Below are 20,828 nucleotides of genomic sequence, written 5' to 3'. Positions count from 1 at the left end.
CACCATATTTGGTGTGGCGTTCACCTATCCTTCTATTCCATTTATCCACCTTAACAATATAGGAACCGGGGTGACACTTTTTAGTGTTGAATCATTCCTGGCGTTAAGTTCGTTAATCCATCCCCATCTTCGAATTTCTTTCTTGTTATCACCAAACCCGAACCACCTATCCAACATCCATCTTTGTTTCCTTAGTCGAACCTATCACTACCCTTTACATTTCTCTTGAACCCCTTCCGCTTATTCGAACCTATCCATATAACTTCTACTTCTAAGACCAAGACACGAACGACTCTTCTGGTCTATGATTGGGCAACTACGTGAACTCGACTCCATCACCCGACCCGAATCACATCATTTGGTATCACCAGAGCCGAATCACTCGACTCCATCACTCGCCTTTGTGTGAACCATGGCAACTTTGATAATTGATCTTTGAAGAAAATATACGTAAGGTAAAGATTGTTACCCTTCTTTTTTGTTTTTAATATTATATACAATATATTGTTTAAAAATGTAAAAAATGGTATATAATATATAAATAGTTCAAAAAAGCTTAAAAAATAAAAATATATAAATATTAATTTTAAAAAATCAAAATATTATATAAAAAATGAAATTTCGTAATAATTTTTTTAGGCTTAATGATAATTTTGGTCACTAACGTTTACATATTTTGTCAAAATGACCCTAATTGTATTTTTGAGCCTTTTTTTTACCATGATTTTTTTTTTTCAAATTGCTTTTTTTAATAGATTTGATGAAAGTACCATTAAAAAGTTAACAGGATTATGTGGAATTTTATATATAGAATATTTTTAATGAGATATAATTTATTACTTAGATAACCCAAAAAATGATTACATGTGAAAAATAATAAAATAATAAAATAAATAATTCATGAAGTTAGAAAAATAACTCTTAATTTAAAGAAAATAAAAATAATTATCCAAAGAAAAAAAGTTTCAAAATAAATGCAAGCATTCAGTATTTTTAGTTTGATTTATTAATTATCTTTTTGAAACCTCTCAATAAACAAATGTATATATTCATTTTGAAACCTTATTTTAGATAATTATGTTTATTTTCTTTAAATTAAGAGTTATTTTTTAAAATTTCATTTATTTATTTTATTATTTTTCACATGTAATTATATTATTAGGTTACCTAAATAATAAATTACATCTCATTACAAATATTTCATACCATCCCCATTAATTTTTTTTATTGTACTTTCATTAGATCTTTTAGAAAAAGCAGTTTGAAAAAAAAAACAAAGGTTGATGGCCAAAAAAGACTAAAAAATACAATTAAGGTCATTTTGACAAAACATGTAAATGTTAGTGACCAATTTTGTAACTCTAAATTTTAAACTTTCAAAAAAAGAATCTAAATTTCTAATTTTATATATATACTGTTAGATATATTGTTTTCAATTTTTAGAATTTAGAGCTTTTGAAAAAATAAAACTTAAAAGAAAAATTTTCTAGAATATACATTTTTTAAAAAATTATGGTTTTTTTTGCAAATTTTTAAAATTTAAATACTTTTTTTAAAATTTGTATTCATTTTTTCAATTTTTATATAAGATTTTGATTTTTTTAAATTATATTTATATGTTTTTAAATTTTTAATTTTTTTAATTATTAATATATTATATATTGTTTTTTACATTTTTAAAATATATCTTATAAATAATATTAAAAGAGGTGATGTGGCATGTTTTAATAGCGCCACATGAATGGTCAACGACCAGTCAATGATGGTAATGGTGAGTTTGTTGGAAAAAATATCTAGTTTAAAAATAGTTTTCTGTCACAATGAAAAAATAAAAATTTTGAAAATTGAGTCGATTTGTGATATTTATAACAATAAATTTTTATTAAAAAATACATGTGTTTTGTACGAGATGAGTCCTTGTCGGTCCAACTTCCAACTGAATTACCTTTTCTACTATTTTTGTACCACAAATCGCTTCGATTGTAGGCTCGAATAATCACCAATCAAATACAAAACTATAAATAACATTTTTTTACTTTCAGTAGGAAAGTAAATCTCTCTCTATAGAAACTGGTAGTATAGTCATTCATGAAAATTATATTTTATACTTAGAAAATAAATTCTCACTATTTTCAGACAGAATAACAATATCTCAAAGTTGTGTATTTTTAGTTCTACTAGTGTCATCTATTTGTAAGTAAGGATTGAAGAATCTTAGTTGAATTAGTATAATATAAATAATACTTATCTGATTGGAAAAACAAGTCTCCTAATTATACTAAGAGAGCGCGGCGATTAACCTTAGTTAAATATAATAGGGTTGTCGCCCCTCATACATATTATGAGGGGTTTTGGCTCCTCCTGTATCAAGTCCAAATATATGCGCTTCCTGGATTTTAACTCAACACTTTATAATTTAATCCAACTTAATACATATTTTTCTATTTTCTAAAATAAATATTATTTATTAAATTAATTTAAATTAATTAATTATTCTATTAAATAAATTTCTCAACTCAATTCTAATTTTTTTAAAACCACGACAATTTTATTGTAAAAGAATATATGATAAAATATAGTTAATTTTCATATTCAATGGATTCACAATGACTAATTAATTTAAATTCATTTTCGAACTTCAATTATTTGAAAATAATAATTCGAAAAACTTAAATTAATTCTCAGGTCATTTCCATATTTAGTAAGAAACTATATTCATTTCCAAATGTAACTTATTTCTCTAGCTATATCCTTTTTATCCATTTGTATTCGTTTAATTCTATATGTAATTCATTTTTTGTTTCAACGAGCTAGAGAGGGGACTAAATGAACAAATGTAATTAGGGCCCAAATGATTTATAATTAAGTTCCAGCTTTTCTCGCCTATTGATTATAAACTCATTTAGTCATAAAGTCATTCCACTATAGTATTGTGACTGAGCTCTTCCCAATTATATACCATTACAAATGCTACTTGATTAGTGCTCATCAAATGATCTTATCGTAAGTGTGTTACCTCATAGGATATCCTTAGTCTCTTTGGGATAAATTCGTTTTCCCAATATGATCCTATTTAATCTCATGGTAACCATTACATCTTTCTCCATGAAAAGTCAATTACTATCAAATAGTAATTAAGTCATCCATCATAAAGACAAATGATCCGTGACCATGTTTACTTTTCATCTATCATGTAATGCCAATAAGAGGATATCATTTACCTATTTCTTGGGCTATGAATTCTACTATTGTGAATGATGCTACATACTACAGAAGTCGTATATCCAACGCATCAATTTTCAGTTTCTTATCTATTTAACTCAAGCTTTTACTTACATCAAACTATATGAGTCATACATATGTAGTCTATCATCCACTCAAGATTAAGGTATGTTATACTGAACATCACAAGTGAATAAGTCCATAAACGAATTCAGGATCTATTCTATTTGGGTCTTGTCTGATATATTGTCAACCCAGTCAGTTACATCTATGTCTTTATTTTCTAAGATTTATACGCTTCGATGTTCGAGAAAAAGTATCTCCTCAATTGGATTTGATAAACGAAATATTAGTCTTTCAATCGGTTTGCTCATTTTCAATTAGATTAAAGACATGTTTATGTTTATCTACTAATACAAGTTGTATTTCCATCTTACGATCTGGCCACGTAATACTGCTTATTATTAGTCAAATATTAAATAACCAGTGAGATAATATTTACTTCCATTTTACCTTGCATGCAAAAACTATTGAGGACAATATACAAAGGGTATTAATGCAATTCATGGATAATTTTATTAAACCAATCTATTCATAAAAATACAAGTGTACATAGAAAAAACACGACACTTGGGACACCATATCCAATAGGGTCAATTTTTTTATTTTAAATAAACCTAAGTACCTTGTGGAACATTGTGATTGGTTGAAAGGTGCCACGTGACACATTTTTATTGGCGCCATGTGACAACTAGTTTTTTTAACACTGTTACAGAAAATGAGTTGAACCCGATAATAGAATGATAATTTAAGTATCAATCTAAAAAAATTAAATATTAATTTTAAAAAGTTTAAGTACCAAAATAGAAAATCATACATATGGAGGGTCAAATTCAACATTAAGCATTTAATAAATGCCTTCTTTGGATTTTGTTGAAATCGTAGATAAAGATTATTGCTTAGTGTTATGGCCGCCTAAAAAGGAACCGGAAAATGCACAAAACGTGGAATAGTTATGACATTTGAGTTTGAATTTTAAGTACGCATGCTTAAAAGAAATTAAAAAAAAAAACATTTTTCAAAGTTTATAAAACAATGACTCCAAACATTTGAAACTTCCGATTACATCAATGGAATTGCTTGCATTAATAAATAATCTTAATATTAAATATGTATAATAAAATTTTAATAACTACGAGAAAATATTTGATACATTATCAATTGAGTTTTTTAACCTCCATAAATAAAATAAGTGTTGACAAATTTCCTATAAGATTATAATAAATTATTAAAAATATACATTTTTAAAAAATACGTCAAATTTAAAGGTTACTTATTAAATAAAAAATACATTACCAGTTTACAAAATACTCACCCAATAAATATATATATTTTACTAAAGGAAAAATATTTAATGTATTACTAATGAAATTTTTAGTCCACAAGTAAGATTGAGGTGATAACAAATGTCTTATAAAATATAATAATATATAAAAAATGAGGCGCGTGAATTTTTTTTAACTCTACTTATAAAATTAAAAATAGATATTGTTAATATGTCAAATATTAACCTTTTATTAAATGGTATAAAATGTAATATAAATTTAAAATGTAATATTGCAAAAATCAGACCAATAATCAATGATTCAAACAGTTGATTTTTTGTTTGAAAAATAAAAAATAGAAATAATAAATTCCTCATGAAAAAAATTCAAAAAACTTAGGGCACGTTTGGTTCGCTGTATTGGATTAGAGGTGTATTGGATTAGATGTGTATTGGATTAGAGGTGTAATGGAATAGATGTGTAATAGCAAATCAACTGTTTGGTTGAATGTAATGGAATAGAAGCGTAATAGTAAAACTGTGTTTGGTTGAATGTAATAGAGGTGTAATAGCATAATGGAGAAAACTAAAATGACCAGAATACCCTTAGCATAAATTTGTTTTGGTAAATGATTATTGTTATTGTTATTTAAATTTTAATAAGATTATTTATTATCAAAAATAAATAATTTAATCATATTTAAACATAATTATTATTTAATATATTTTAATTAAAATATATAATTTAATAAAATTCTTAATAATTAGCAGAAATTTGTTTTGGTAAATTATTTTATTTAAATTTTAATAAGATTATTAATATCAATAATAAATAATTTACTCATATTTAAACATAATTATTATTAAATATATTTTAATTAAAATATATAATTTAATAAAATTCTTAATAATTAATATTCTTATATGAATTTACTCAAATCATAATATATGATACTGTAAAATATAAATTAAAATAATAATTATTAAATATATTTTAATTAAAATATATAATTTAATAAAATTCTAATAATCAATATTCTTATATGAATTTACTAAAATCATAATATATGATACTATAAAATATAATTTGAAATAATTAATATTAAATATATTTTAATTAAAATATATGATTTAATAAAATTTAAAATAATTATCTAGATTCAAATTTAAGAATTATTTACATGAACAAAAATATAATATTTGTTTCTAAGTTAATTATTTTAATAAAATAATTAAATATTTATATAACGGTGTTCTCATCTTTTGGTATTTTTATATGCAATTTTAAAGATTGAATCCAAACTTAAAAGAATATTTATTTGTAAGCATTTCACCGGTTTACTTCAACTCAATTATTGATTAATTTTTAATAAACATAAATTCAATAACCATTACTATTATCTTCTGAATATTGTACTGAATTTTAGACAATTAAATTAAAACAAATCTATTACATCAATCCATAAAAATTAAATTAAAACTTGAATAATAAATGAAAAATAATAGTTAAAACAGAAAAAATAATAATTCTCGATTAAAACAGTTTACTAGTGTTTGAGAAATTCAATTATCCTTAAAAAACAACACATTAATCATCAAGAAACAATAGGACTTGCATGCTTATCAAACTAGCTCAAGGAAGTCAATTGGGAGACTAAGACCTCTTGATTCTCGAATCTTAAACAACACAATTTAATCATTTGTGTCCTACACTTTAAGCAAATATTCTCTCCATTGAAAGTGTAGTAGATCACTTCATGCAAGACAACAAATCAAAAAACAATTATATAAAGTACAAAATAGAAATCTCTAAGCTTCAAATCTGGAACTTTTTCATGCGGTGGGTTGGGATCAAGGATGCACAAAAATCTGTAGAAAGGAACTGTAAGTGCGAAGGGGGAGGGAAAAGATTATCATTAAGTCATAATAAAGGAAGAAAATTACCACCAGAACTTGCTTCAATGGAATCTTGTAATATGATACAATGGCCCCAACCTTCAATATGTAAAGTGAAACCATCCAATGGATATTAGAACTATAGTAATTTCAATCAGGTGAGAATCTTAGTCTCTCTAAAACATTATATAGGCCCTTTGAGATAGCTCACTTACAGACTCACCACTTGAGTTCATAAACGTTTGCGGTTTGGCAAGCATGACAGGAACATTTCCTATAAATCCGAAAAAAGTAACTATCTCAAATTAAATATTGCATAATGGGACATTCTGAGTTGCCTAAGAAAATTTTAGAACATGAATTCATTTGTAATTTACCTACAATTTTCATTGAAATGAATAAACTTTTACTTTTTATTTTCCATCTATCAGGCTAAAACTTATGTTTTATTATCTTTATGCATAAGGAAATACCAATCTTGATGCTTAAACTAATATGGAAGAAGATGAAGTATAGAAGCTTTTTGGATAGTTTATGCCACGTATTAAATAAGTTTCTCAAAAAATATGAAAATTGTGAAGTCACTAAGAATTGCAGCTGCTATTGTCTGCCATCATCCAAATCAAAGATAAACTTAGGTGGGATTCTAATCTAATCAGTTTCCATTATCCAATACACTCTTGTTTGTTTTACTGTTTAATCTAATTAGTTTCCATTATCCAAGGGTCACTAATCCACTTTCAACTAAATCTAAGGTTGATATTTTTTTAGTTAAATTTTATATATCTTAAAAATCATTAAAATTTCGGCCATAATTTTAATTGAGGGTAAATTACTCCCTTTAAACAAAGTAGTTGAAACTTCCATTATTTTTGTAGTAGAAGGGAGGATCTTTTCCCAATGAGTAATCTAAATGCACTCTTCAAGGTTACAATGTAAAACAGTATCTTCATCTAAAGCATTCAAAATCAAGAATAAAGTTGCAAACAATTGCAGTTAAAACTTTTTAAGGTATGAGTGGCATACAAGTTACAAACACTCTCAAGATGCCTCAGGCAGGTAATGTCTCCCTTAGGTTCGTTAATGACATGTGGGAGGCTAGTGGTAGATTATGAACATCAAAGAATATATAATTATTAGTGTTTTACAGCACATCTCATCACCAAAACCATAAAACAATCAGTTAGAAGTTTCAATTGCAAAATATATCCTTCAATCACCAAAACCATAAAACAATAAAACAATAAAACAATCTGTTTAACAAGTGAGACCAACTCAGTCAAAGACATTATATTAGTATGGATAGATAATTAAGTACCCATTACGAAATATACCCTTCAAATACACTACATACAGTTATTCAAAATTGGAAGAAGTAGAATCAACTTAATATCAAAGCAATATACTAGTCTAGAATTAGAAATTTGGGACTCTATCATGTCTAAATGATAAATTTATGAAGAAACAATAACCCATTCCAGCAAAGTTCCATGGCTATTATATTTTCAACAGGCATGCAATACATCAAAGCATATTGAAGTTCTTGAATTTAACAATAGTGAAAGTCATTCGAAGATTGAACTTTTTTTTAAAAGGTACCTTTTCCAATCTGAGCTTTAAAGTTAACTGTGTTAATAGAAATCCCTTTAGCCTTAGCTATAGCGTCTACCATCATAAAAACCACCTGTTGGTAAAAAAATGAAACAAAAAAATCATTAAAAGAACATTAAATTCGTTAAAAAAATTAAAACGAGGACGTATTAATACGTTGTGGCTGGTGCCATTGAATTTCTTACCGGGATTACCGAGACTGACGATGAGCCACGGCTTGCGAGGCAGAGACTGCGGCCTGGGCTCGGGCAGCGACACCTGGGCATCTTCCGCCGTATTGGCGAGAGAAGAATTTGAAATTTTCGTGGAAAAATTAGGGAATTGAGTCATGGTTCTTTTGGTAGCGGCAGAAATTTTGAAGGAAGGATGAGATCTGGGGATATGAAATCTGGAGCAAACTTTTTGGGTAGAAGAAAGTAGGATATTTTGGTCTCAAAATTTTGGGGAGAAGAAATCAGTAAACGGTGAATACCAATTCCTTACCCCCACCCCTGAATACCTATTACAGGTGCTGAGGGAATAAACAAGTAATAGCAAAACGGTGGAATAGTAAACGGTGAACCAAACAGTGTAATAGGGGTGTAATCACTGTAGCGCGCGGAATAGGCAAGGAATGGAATGGCTATTCATGCCAACCAAACATGCTGTTAACAAATAAATAGTAAGAAGGTAAATACAAACAAGTAGGGTAATTTACTAAAAAATGCCCATTTCTAAAATTATTTACGAAAATGGGTTAATTTTTTGATTATTTATCGAAAAGGTCTAAATTCTCAGAAAGTTCGTTCACGTCAATGCGAAGTTAGGGATGTGTCAGCAAAACGTGTCCCTGGGGGAGCGTTTTGCCCCTTTTTTAGGGTTATGATTTTTTGTGCTTGATTTAGGATTTTAGAGTTTAGGGTTAGGGTTTAAGAGCTATGGTTTTATTGTGTTTAGGTTTTTAGGGTTAATTAAATTAGGGTTTAAGGTTAATTAATTGAATTAACTATTAATTTAAAATATCGATTAAATTAGGGTTTAAGGTTTTTAAGGTTAATTAATTAAATTAGGGTTTATAGTTTTAAGGTTTAGGGTTAGGGATTTAGGGTTTAAGGTTTTATCGTGTTTATGGTTTTAGGGTTAATTAAATTAGGGTTTAAGAGTTTTAAGGTTAATTAATTAAATTAGAGTTTATGGTTTTAGGATTAGGGTTTTAGGGTTTATTGTGTTTATGGTTTTAGGGTTTAGGATTTTTAAAGTTAATTAATTAAATTAGAATGCACTATTAGCAAAATTACTGAAAAAAACTTCCACGTGGATATTTTTTTGCTACAGTAGTATTTGAAAAAATAATTTTGAGAAAGCGTTTCTAAACAAATAGTGTCGAAAACGCTTCAAGCAAGATGCATTGTCAGCAAAATTGCCGAAAAAAGCTCTCACGTGGACACTCTTTTGCTACAGTAGTATCTGAAAAAAATAATTTTAAGAAGACGTTTTTAAACAAATAGTGTCCAAAACGCTTCAAGCAGGATGCACTATCAACAAAATTACTGAAAAAAGCTCCCATGTGGACGCTCTTTTGCTACAATAGTATCTGAAAAATAATTTTGAGAAGACGTTTTTGAACAAATAGTGTCCAAAACACTTCAAGCAGGATGCATTGTCAACAAAATTACTGAAAAAAGCTCCCGCGTGGACGCTCTTTTGCTACAGTAGTATCTGAAAAATAATTTTGAGAAGGCGTTTTTGAACAAATAGTGTCCAAAACGCTTTAAACAGGATACACTGTCAGCAAAATTACTGAAAAAAGCTCCTATGTGGACACTCTTTTGCTATAGTAGTTCCTATTTGGCCTTAGACTATAAATAAGTCAAATTTCATTATTAGGTTGCATAAGTTACAGCAAGAGAAATTGAGGCTAAAGTAGAATAGAAACTGAAGATGAATGAACATATTAGTATTGTTATTTACTATGATGGTGAGGTCTATTACACAGAGAATGGCGTTTTTTTTATCGGAGAGCACAACGAGACTAGTTTTTAACCAGAACATAAATTTGACAGAACTTCGTAAAAGAATTAGGCGTAAAATCTTCAGAACGACGCCAATGAAAGTTTTGTCTATTAAGAATCAATTTTGTGCTTCGGTTGATCCCGTGAGATATGACTCATTTGACATTAAAGGTCATTGTAACTTAGAGCAATGGTACAGACTCATATTGCTAGTAGATCATCCTATCTTGAGTTATATGTATAATTTTCATCACCAAATGATGCATTTGCGACTTCAACATCTACTGCTATTCAAGAGGAATACACGACCTATTCCCGACACTTCTTTAGTGGGTGGCAAAACATGAAAGCACCCGTGTTTGGTAGTAGTATGGAATACACAACCCCTACAGGACACTCCGTTGGTGGATGAGACATGCACCTCGATGGGTCGATGTTTGATACTAGAAATACGTACTGGGGAATGACATCAACTTCTAGTGGCTAACAATCCACATCTTATTGGAGACGTTATGAAACGTCCACAATAAGGGATGATGTACTCCCTACGACATCCACCGGCTAGGGGACCTCGTTCGTTGTAGATGATGGTAGGTCGGATAATGAGTCCGATGTGGATCCACCTCAAGAGCCCAGTCCCGATGGTGCAGAAGTTGCATTATTTTCTAAACCAGAGCCTGTTCCAACCATACTTGAAGATGTTGAAGGGGGTTCAGATGAAAGAGAAGAAGATCCGTGATTCAAGGCTTACTCGCCTCCAGCCCACATGCATAATGTCGATCTATCACAAGATGATGCGTTGGAGTTTCCAGATCTACCACACAGAAGGCGTGCCCGTACAAGTTCGTCATTGGATTCGGTTGAATTGGAAGTTGTTAAGGAGTTTTCCAATAAGAATAGTTTTCTTGGTGCATTGAAACAATATAACATCATGAACGGGGTTAACTACAACGTGGTTAAATCCAAATCTGATAAGTTTGAGGCCAAGTTTCCAGTGAAAGACGGTACATGTTCATGGAAAATCTTGGCCTCGTTGAAGAAAAGAACAGGCTTGTGGGAGATAAAAAAGTATAAAGGTCCACATACATGTGTTGGAGGTGTAGTATCACTAGGTGTTTAGGGTTTTTGAATAATACATTATTACGTAATGTTGCATTATTTAACGTACTTCGTTCACAAGTGTTTCACAAGATCATCCCAAGATGGATTCAGATATATTAACTAGCTTAATACTACCGACGATGAAGACGGATCCCAAGACTTCAGTGCCGGTCTTAATTACCAATATTCGTAGCTAATTGAGGTACACGCCCTCTTACCGCAAGGTTTGGATAGCTAAGTAGAAGGCGTTGGAAAATATACATGGTAAGTAGGACGCTTCATATAATGAAGTGTGGCAGTGGTGTTAGGTGCTGGAGAGATATGTCCCAGGTTGCATAACAGACCTTGAAACGGCACCTGCGTCCTACAACGACCGATTGCTCTGTGGATGCCAAGTGTTCAAGCTTCTATTCTGGAGCTTTAAGTAATGTCGGGATGCATTTCTATACTGCAAGCCATTGGTATAAATTGACGGTACCTTTATGTATGGTAGATATACCCATCGGCTATTGCTAGCTATGGCACAAAATGACAATGAGAGAATCCTTCCAATTGTGTTTACAATAACATCGGGGGAGTCAACTGATGATTGAGATTTCTTTCTTTCTAGGTTAAGGAGGCATGTCTGCCCCCAACCTAATATCTGCGTTATATCGGATCGAGGTACTGGAATACTAGCCATAATTGAGCGACAGGGAAGCCAATGGCATCATACACACCATCGGTATTGCCTAAGGCACGTTGCGTCTAACTACTATAGGCAATATCGATCTACAACTGAACGATGGCAGGTGACCAACATGGGTATTTAATCTCTATTAATATAATTTTGTTTGTAATATTCAATTTATTCTGAATGGAAGAGTGATATGTAATTTTCGCTATCAACTTATATTGGCAAGGTATGAGACAAGTAAGGATCGTTTTCATGAGATGTTGGCAGTTTTGTGTTCAGTTAACAAAGAAGGCGCAGACTACCTTTGTAACATACCTATCGAACAGTGGACACAAGCATACGACAGCGGCCTACGATATAGTCATATGACCTCAAACCTGGCTGAATGCATAAATTCTGTTCTAAAAGGAACGCGTCATTTGCCAATAAAATCGGTTGTGTAAGAGACATATTTTCGTTTAGCGGCACTATTTCCAAAATGAGCTACGAGTTATAAATGCCAAATACAGGGAGGCCATATATGGTGCACGAAGGCATCGCAAGAAATTAACAAGGTAAAGACACAAGCCAACACTATGCACACAGTATGTCACGATCGTGACAACCTATGGTTTTGTGTGATGGAGTTTGACAGACCGAACCAAGGTATTATTGGCGGGCAATATCGTGTACACTTAAGAAACATAACTTGTGACTGTGGGACGTTTGACGCACTACGTTATCCATGCGTTCATGTAATTATAGCTTATCAGAATCTTCGCCTAGATCTCATGAGCTATGTCGATGAAGTGTACAAAATAGAATACATGTACAACGTGTGGAGACACCCACACGTATTCCCACCGGTCCCAAATGAACGTAAGTGGTCGTCTGTATCGCTTACTTCATTTAAGCTATTATCGATAGAAAATTGCGTAGCAAACCAAAGAGTTCATATTGCTCGACCAGAATACGTAACAATATGGATATCCGAGAAACAACGAACCAACAGAAGTTGTGCGGATGGTGTAAGAACCCAGGCTATACAACTCAATCATGTCCAAATTGGAATAGCAGATAGTTATTGTAATAAAATTATGTTGCATTATTTATATTTTATTAAAAATATAAAAAATATTGCCTTATTCAAAAGAACATTTATTTTATTAAAATTATAAAAAGTAAATTACAATTAAAATATTAAAAACAACTTTTATTTTATTAAAAGAAACAATATAAAAAAACTTTGTACAAATATATTAAAAAAATCAATATTGGTGCTGGTCGGAATCAGTACTACATGGGGGTCGTCGCCGGTTACGCACTGAATTTCTAATTGGTTCAGCTTCCGGCAGGGGTTGTGGTTGCTCCGGTAGGGATTGTGGTTCCTCCGGCAGGGGATCTAGTTGTGGGTGTTGGGAGGATGACCCACCTTGATAGAATAATAAATGCAGAGGTGTTTGCATCACCCATGGCGAAGGTGTTTGAATCCCATAAGGCGATGGGGATTGGTAAAAAGAATGACTCCCCGATGGCGCCTCGTACAATTCCTCATGCGACGACAGCCTATTGATTGGTAGTTGACTCGGAGTAATCAGGAACGGAGATGAATCGGGCCATACATTCCAACCTGCCATAGGACTGGGAAAAGGAAACATATAAGGGTTAGGATACATATAAGGGTTAGGATACGCACCTGGCATAATCTACAAAGGCTGTAATATGGGTGTCGTCAGTTGAAGTGTTGTGCCCGATGACTGTGTGGGCGTTGTTGATGGGCTAGATGATTTTGTGGGCATTGTTAATGGGCCCGCGTCGTCATCCCTTCTTCTTGGATTTAAAGGGCCTTGTCGTTCCCTTTGGACACAAATTTGCCGTCGTCTCTCCTCTTCCAACAGTAAATATGACTTGCCATAGATCCTAAACCATGGCATGTATTCCGCCACGCACGCTAACTCAAGAATGATGATTGGTTCCCGAGTAGGTATATAATCATACTGATTTTTCCACATTTCGATATATTCTGACCAGTATCTCGGTCAATCCGTTTTCAATTGCCGCAAGTCAACTTTGTGCTCTTCATCGAGCACTTCAGGTTCCACAGAAATTAATTGTCGGAATCCAAACTATCACAATACTCTATTTGACTGATGCATCTCCACGATAGCATAGTTGACCAATAGGACCTTCACATGCCAAATGTTTAGATTTTGAAAAAATTCATTCGGAATTACTGCCCGAATTGCTGGATCCTCGTATGGTGTCCATTGAAGCTATATGAACATGATAAAAATATTAGTTATATACATAATACTAAATAATAAATACTAAATACAAAACGACTATTTTATTATGTATATCTCTTTTATTTAATACTTACTTGTGCTTCTGACCGTCGGTCTAATAGAAGTCGTATATCTTCACGAGAGGTGGGTATTCCAACATAACTCGCTGAATGGTCCCACCTAATTAAATAAATTTTTAACATGCAATTATATTATAAATCTACGTTATAATTATAAAATCTAATATAAAATTTACCTCATTATCAATGGGAATGTATATGGGTGGTTCACTCGAGGACATAAAAATGGAAAGTGAAACTATGTCCATGATTACAATAGTGATAGACAACCTCCGATTTTGGCTTTATTCGGTCGCGTAGCTCCGTACGTCTCCCAGTACAATGTTGTTAACACGGCAGACCTCCAACTAAATTCACCAGCTGCTCTAAAATCAACGAGTTTCAGCAGTCATCTCAGATGTACACGGTTTTGTGACAAATCCGGCATCAAATAACATCTAATCATCTCAAGAATGTATGCCCGAGCATATCGTTCTTTCTAGTTCAGTCGAATCATTATCCGGCTTCGAAAATGTGTCTCGTAACTAGCCCATCTCGATCCGACCTCTGTTAATATTATCCGGAATAACACCCAAAAGCTCGTAGTATAGGGCTCCCCAATCAGCAGATTGAGTGGATCCGGTGACTGTGTACCCATTTATCGGTAATCCCAATTGCAATTGTATGTCTTCTAGAGTGATAGTACACTCTCTGCATGGAAGATAGAAAGTGTGCTTCTCTAGTCTCCACCTCTCTATCAACGCACTGATTAGTTTTGGGTCTAACTTGCACCCCCGGCCTATCGTGGCCACGTGCCAAAAACCCGCGTCCCGCAAGTAATTCTCTATCAACGGCGATGGAGGACAAGACATATTACAGATATAGCATTGCAACACCCGATCTACAGACTGTTATAAAAAATTATAAAATTAAAATTAATTAAAATTGAATAAATGAAAAAACATTAAATAGTATTGAAAAATTAATTAAAATTATCACTTACCATTGTCATTTGATTGATGGAGATGTGTTTATTATCAAGACGAATTAATTCTCCGGCCATTGCTAACACGATCGAATATTTTTAATTTAAAAAAACTAATTCAAAAAAAATTAAACAGAGCTTTTTTGCAAAAATTAAAAAGAGCTTTGAGAAAATATGAGAGAAATTTGAGAGAATTTGGAGAGAATTTAGAGAGAATTATGAGAGGACTTTTCTGTGAAAAAATGAAATGGAGGCCTTCTTTTTTTTTTTTACCGTTATAGGTCAAACGGTCAAGTGACTATTGGAGCGGGGCAAAATGCTTCCCTAGGTATGTGTTTTACTAACACATCCCTTGACTTCACGCTAACGTGGACGCACTTTCGAGGAATTCGAACCTTTCCGGTAAATAATCAAGAAGTTGACCCATTTCTGTAAATAATTTTGGAGATGGGCTTTTTTTTATTAAATTACCCTAAACAAGTAATAATATAAGGATTATGTTTTGATGGTGGTGGAGTTTTCTAACCCGCTTAAAAAACCTCGATATTTGTTTTTTATTTAGTTTTTATTTTTCTTAAAATATCAATTAAAGATATTTGACAGATTTATAAATTCGCTTGTAGAATTAAAAATTATGTTGAAGGCACTACAACAAAACAGGTTTTTAGCGACGTTTTTAGTGGCATTTGGATCGAAAATGCCGCAAAAGGTAAAGCATTAGCGGCGTTTTTGTATAAACGCCGCAAAAGGTAAAGCAATAGCGGCGTTTTTTCATAAACGCCCCAAAAGGTAAAGCAACAATAGCGTTTTTCTCATAAATGCGGCAGAAGGTAAAGCAATAGCGGCGTTTTTCTCATAAACGCCACAAAAGGTAAAGTAATACGCAATTTTTTTTTACTTTTATTAAAACGGTGCTGTTTTGATTACAACTTTTTTCCCCTCTAACCCTCGCGCGATTACAACTTTGTTCCCCTCCACTGCTCTCCATTTATTTTATTATGTTTTCACGATGGCTTCACCTAGTCAAAAAATATTTTTAGGGTTCTGTTTGACCCTCGATTTATAAAAAAAATTCAAAATCGTTGCTCGATCTGCCATCACCACTACGATCAAAACTCTTTATTCTCTCTCTTCCAAGTTCAATTTATGGATCGATATTGTTTTGCCAATGATTTATAGCACATTCTGATGATGGTGGAGGAACAGTTGTTTTTGTAAGCAGTTAGGGAAGAATGCTCGCGGGAGAATTTGCCCAAACTGCTTCAAGCCATTTATAACTTCAAAGAAGAATGGCACAAGAGGTTATTTTCGACTTTGCTGCTTACTCTTTGTCTTTTACCTTTTAAATTTTAGTTTTAAGGATCATTTAGTTTGTATCTTTGGAGAACTTCCTTGTTTTGCTGAGAGAGTAATATAGGATAAAATTCACCAAACGAGGAAATGCTCATTTCATGCTTGTAATATTATTTATGGAAGTTAACCTTACGGTGGGCGAGTTTGGGAAAGAGCTTTTGAAACTAATTAGAAGTAAAAAGAACCATGTTAGTATGAAGGTCTGGATCTACTCAACCATGTTAGTATGTTAATCCTATTTTGTGGTAGTCCTTTTGTTTAGGGAAACAACAGCCATGATGTATAATTGAATTGTAATTCAAAGAATAATTTATCATCTTGAGAAATTTATAAGTTTTTACAGTTTTATCACTTTTAAGTGTATTTTTAAATATCCAAACTACAATCTTAAAGATTGTATTTGGTAAAACGGATATGGCTAAACTTGTTTGATTATGCAGTGCTAAATTAAAATGCATCTTTGCAATGTGGCAGATGATGATTTAGACATAAATCACTCTTGGAAATTGTTCTTAAGTCCTTTATTCTCTTAGATTTAGATTGTATAGTTTAGTTACAAGCGCCCTCAACTGCCCTTTGCCTCCCTATGAAAAAAGAAAAGATTTATCATGGTTTACATATTTCAGATTTTTAAACAATAATTGATGGCTGCTTTATTGCTTTGAGGCTGGTGTGTTCCCAAAATCATTAAAGAGTTATGTTCAAAGGGAATTGGCTCTATGTAAGGATGAAAATCAATCGACAGCTTGCCAGGAAATCATGAAGGAGGTGAGGATTTTCTTTTAAATAAAATTTTGGCAGCTGTTATTCAGGATTATGTGCATAATGAATTGTTTTCTTTCTTCTATCTGGTTTTTTAAAATTTCTATTCATGCCATGTTCATCAAGCACTCATTAAGAGTTTGGGTTAATGAATTCTTAATATGCTTGTAACTAAAAGTTGTTTAAATGAAGAATATAAGTGTTTCACTAAAGAAATTTCATCTTTACAAATCGACAGAGCAAGGAGGCTAGCTCAAAACTTAGGATAGCCTTTAGCCACTGAGCTAACCTTGTCTTGTTGATTGTCTGCATTTAAAAGAGGGTAGTGGGTCTACTAGAAAAGAACATTGAGAACAATGATTCATGTGCCTAGCTTTATGGACTGATTTTTGACAACTTTTTGACTTCATACGTGTATGCTATTGGTGCCTAGCAAGAGTTTTGAAAATGGTGGCAACAGGGCTGTTGAGAAATTAGGCAGCAGAAACAGCCATTTCAGACTTGGTTAACTCAAAATCATGTATGTACTGTGGTGCTGAATGTTATACAACTTCTTTCTCTGATTTATGTTATTCGAATTTTTCATTTTTTCAAATATGTTTTACATTTACTCAAATCCTTTGCATTAGACTTTTTACACATAACCAAACGAATATAGTTTACAGAAGAAACAAAAATTACCTATAATTTGCATAATTTCAAGATGGATAATACTATCAGATAAACATCGAATTTATATATTAACTTTGGTTCAATTTGCAGTTCATGTATATCAATTTTATATATAAAGTGTCATGGTTCATATCTGTACATAAAATTTTAATTTTGATTCAATTGTACATATTTAAAGAAATGAATACATACATTTATTTTCATATTGGATTAGTATAATTGTCTATGTATGCAATATATCAATGTAAAATAGTGTTAGTTTGATAATGTTGTTAGTGATTTGTGAAAATTGAATTAAATTTAAATTTTATGTATAAAATTATAAAAAATTAAATTTTATGTATGAAAATACATATTAAATTAAAATTTATATTTAATTTTGATATTTATCCTAATGAAATCATTTATTGCTACAATGTCATCTTGACAGCAAAATTTTACCTATAAAGCACATTGTATAGGAATTGTCGTTTTCATTCCATTATTATTGGAGTTTTTTTTCCAAAACAACATTATTGTTGGAGTTATATACTTAGTATGGGGCCATTTTTACTCTTCTTTCCTTTCTTGAGTTGACTTTTTCTAGATAATTTAAGTCAATTGACCCTTTTTTTTAAAATCTTTTTATTAATTGTTCTGCCATGAGGTAAACTGATTTTGGTTTGAGCCGTGGTTCATGTGAAATTTCAAAATCTTGTTCTGAATTTATTGACGCAGTAATGAAGTATTATTTATTAGATTTGATGAGCTAAAATCGTTTCTCATGCAGGTTAGACTTCAACTAGTATTCTTTCCTGCGCCCTTTATCAGGTATTTTCCAAATTCTGTTCTTTAAAGTTTAAACTAGTAGGGCGGGTTGGTTCGGTTAAAAGATGGAATGCTTGGATGTTGGTTTTGGATTGGTCTTGTTCTTTTTCCATTTTTTTCTTGCTCTTCTTACGTATAAGTCTTTCGTGAGTCTTTTAGTTAAAAATGTGATTTGTATTGGCTTTAATGTTCATTTCTGTTCACATCTTGAAAAATGTCTAAATTGTCAATTTGTTATTATGGCCAATGCTGACTTAAGTCTGTAATTTTATTTGGATGGAAGGTTTGGTTCTTTGTCTCACTTGGAATGTGGTAGCTGTTACTACAGCCTAGATCAAAGGAGAAGGTGGGTTTTCAAAGTTAGTATTGTGCTTAATCCGTCAAGTGTTTAATTTCTATTTTGACATCTTTATCATACTGTAGGCTTATATTTTATTCCAGGTCCAACAATTTGGTTTCTTGCCATTATATATTTCATAATTGGGGTCCCTGGTGGCTACGTAATGTGGTATCGCCCTCTCTATCGTGCTATGAGGTACTACTTTTGGGTTATTCCTTATTTGGTTTACAAGTAACTAAAAACCGTATTTGTCCAATTATTTCTTAGATTGTAGTACTTTGTGCAATTATTTCTACTGTCTTGATTCCAATGATTATAAATGTAAGCTATATAATTCTTTGGTCACCCATCAGCACCATATGTGGTACTGCAAGGGATATTGACTTACTTTACAACTTGTTTCTCAGTTGTTTATTTTAAAATTTTCTTCTGCACATTCCAGGGATGCATGGGACATGGTTGCTGAAATTTGCCTTTCTCAGCTTCCATCATTAGTTGAGGATCGTAATGCAGAGTTCCAGGTGTGTTTTTCTTCCAAAGTTAGAACTTACTTGAATGTAAATTAAAGGTTAAGGATTTAATAGGAGTAATATAGGGACCTATGGATTTATTTAAGGGTAAATTTTAAGATTTTTTGGCTGCATAAGCCTTTGAATTTATGCTAAAAGTGGAATTTATTATAATTTTATTGGTTATTTTGAAAAATCTATAGCAAGGAAAAAAATGAGAAATAAATATGTATAAATTATGTAATTTCTTTATGTATCATTTTAAGAACTTCAAATCTCACAGATGATTGGTTATACTCTATATGAGTTCATTGATTCTATGTTTTTGCAATTTTAGGTATGATCATGGGTGCAGCAACTTCAACTGACAAGAACTTGTGCAGGTCTGGAGCAGGTCTATCAAGAAGCTCTGCTGGAATTAAACTGACAAGTAATTGTAGTATGCTTGTAGTTGAAGTTTCTTATAGTGAACATCATGTTGTTTATTCGGCGGAAGTTTCAAAGATGTTACTTTTTAGAAGAAAGTGTATTGTAGTCATTAGATTGGGTTTTCAAAGATGATTATTTAACATTTTGATCAAACATTATGAAAAGTTATCCTATTAAAGTTTTTGAACTCAAAAACAATTTAAAATGTGTCCATTGTTAGGTTATTTAAATTTTGTATGATCATTTAAGCTAAGAATGTAAATGAGATGATTAAAAAGGAAGTTGAATTTGATATGGTCTTTAGTGGCGTTTTTGGGGAAAGCGTCGCTAAAGATCATGTCTTTAGCGGTATTTCGGGGGAAAGTGCTGCTAAAGGTCATGTTCTTTAGCGGCGATTCTGGGGAAAGCGCTGCTAAAAACTTGTATTGCTGTAGTGAGGAGGTTGACCCATTAAAGAGAAGTCTTCGAATTGTCGTTCGTCAGGCTGTCGATACGGCCTCCAACAATCGTAGGTATTGTCTCGGGACCCAGATTTTGTTTCCCAACTTCACAAAGAGCCCCAAAGGTACCATATTTCCTTGAAAAGGCTAATTATGTCTTTGTTGATGGTTTGATCCACATTATGTGCAACTTCATCAATTAATTATCTACGTGTCCCTAAAATACATACTTTCTCCATCAATTGAAGTGTTCCCACTCTGTGAACCCTCGAGGCTCTCTGTGAAGTCGAAAGATAAAACCCAGACCATTCTGAACCCAAGACAATACCAACGGTTGTTGAGGGCCTAGTCGACTACTTGATAGACAACATTTTGAAGATTTTTCTC

General features: G+C 31.8%; 2 protein-coding genes across 16 annotated transcripts; one reads left to right on the top strand and one right to left on the bottom strand.

Moving 5' to 3' along the window:
- Window positions 1-6,052: 6,052 nt before the first annotated feature.
- On the bottom strand, window positions 6,053-8,704 carry LOC107929641 (peptidyl-tRNA hydrolase, chloroplastic). Of its 2 annotated transcripts, none has more exons than XM_016861133.2 (5): window positions 8,239-8,704; window positions 8,042-8,126; window positions 6,666-6,716; window positions 6,491-6,541; window positions 6,053-6,415 (listed from the first exon to the last, which is right to left on the bottom strand). In XM_016861133.2, exons 1-5 carry the CDS (start codon window positions 8,317-8,319, stop codon window positions 6,363-6,365), a joined length of 321 nt encoding a protein of 106 aa, XP_016716622.1. In that variant the 5' UTR covers window positions 8,320-8,704; the 3' UTR covers window positions 6,053-6,362. The 2 variants fall into 2 exon arrangements, with proteins under 2 accessions (XP_016716622.1, XP_016716623.1); XM_016861134.1 differs by having other exon boundaries at window positions 6,658-6,716; window positions 8,239-8,698.
- A 7,269-nt stretch (window positions 8,705-15,973) lies between these two features.
- Window positions 15,974-20,199, top strand: LOC107929626 (uncharacterized). 14 transcript variants are annotated; one of them, XR_005899418.1, is made up of 8 exons: window positions 16,105-16,430; window positions 17,109-17,250; window positions 17,682-17,764; window positions 18,686-18,726; window positions 19,007-19,069; window positions 19,165-19,258; window positions 19,506-19,584; window positions 19,910-20,199. XR_005899418.1 is itself a non-coding variant. In XM_041074357.1 (7 exons), the coding sequence occupies exons 2-6, from the start codon at window positions 17,242-17,244 to the stop codon at window positions 19,527-19,529; spliced, it is 231 nt and encodes a 76-aa protein (XP_040930291.1). In that variant the 5' UTR covers window positions 15,974-16,430; window positions 17,109-17,241; the 3' UTR covers window positions 19,530-19,584; window positions 19,910-20,199. The 14 variants fall into 14 exon arrangements, 4 of the variants coding, with proteins under 4 accessions (XP_040930291.1, XP_016716610.1, XP_016716609.1 ...); XR_001692862.2 differs by having other exon boundaries at window positions 19,147-19,258; XR_005899421.1 differs by having other exon boundaries at window positions 19,007-19,082.
- Window positions 20,200-20,828: the final 629 nt, after the last annotated feature.

This window comes from Gossypium hirsutum, chromosome A08, assembly GCF_007990345.1.
Source record: "Gossypium hirsutum isolate 1008001.06 chromosome A08, Gossypium_hirsutum_v2.1, whole genome shotgun sequence".
NCBI lineage: Eukaryota > Viridiplantae > Streptophyta > Magnoliopsida > Malvales > Malvaceae > Gossypium > Gossypium hirsutum.
Note: the sequence above shows the minus strand (reverse complement) of the source record. Positions and strands in the feature narration are given on the sequence as shown.

Coding starts and splice junctions, on each gene's coding strand:
- LOC107929641 (XM_016861133.2), bottom strand. CDS start 8,319: ATGCCCAGGTGTCGCTGCCCGAGCCCAGGCCGCAGTCTCTGCCTCGCA. Junction 8,127..8,238: donor CGTCAGTCTCGGTAATCCCG/GTAAGAAATTCA, acceptor TTTTACCAACAG/GTGGTTTTTATGATGGTAGA. Junction 6,416..6,490: donor CATTGAAGCAAGTTCTGGTG/GTAATTTTCTTC, acceptor TCCTTTCTACAG/ATTTTTGTGCATCCTTGATC.
- LOC107929626 (XM_016861119.2), top strand. Junction 17,251..18,685: donor GCCAGGAAATCATGAAGGAG/GTGAGGATTTTC, acceptor TTTCTCATGCAG/GTTAGACTTCAACTAGTATT. Junction 19,259..19,505: donor CCTCTCTATCGTGCTATGAG/GTACTACTTTTG, acceptor TGCACATTCCAG/GGATGCATGGGACATGGTTG.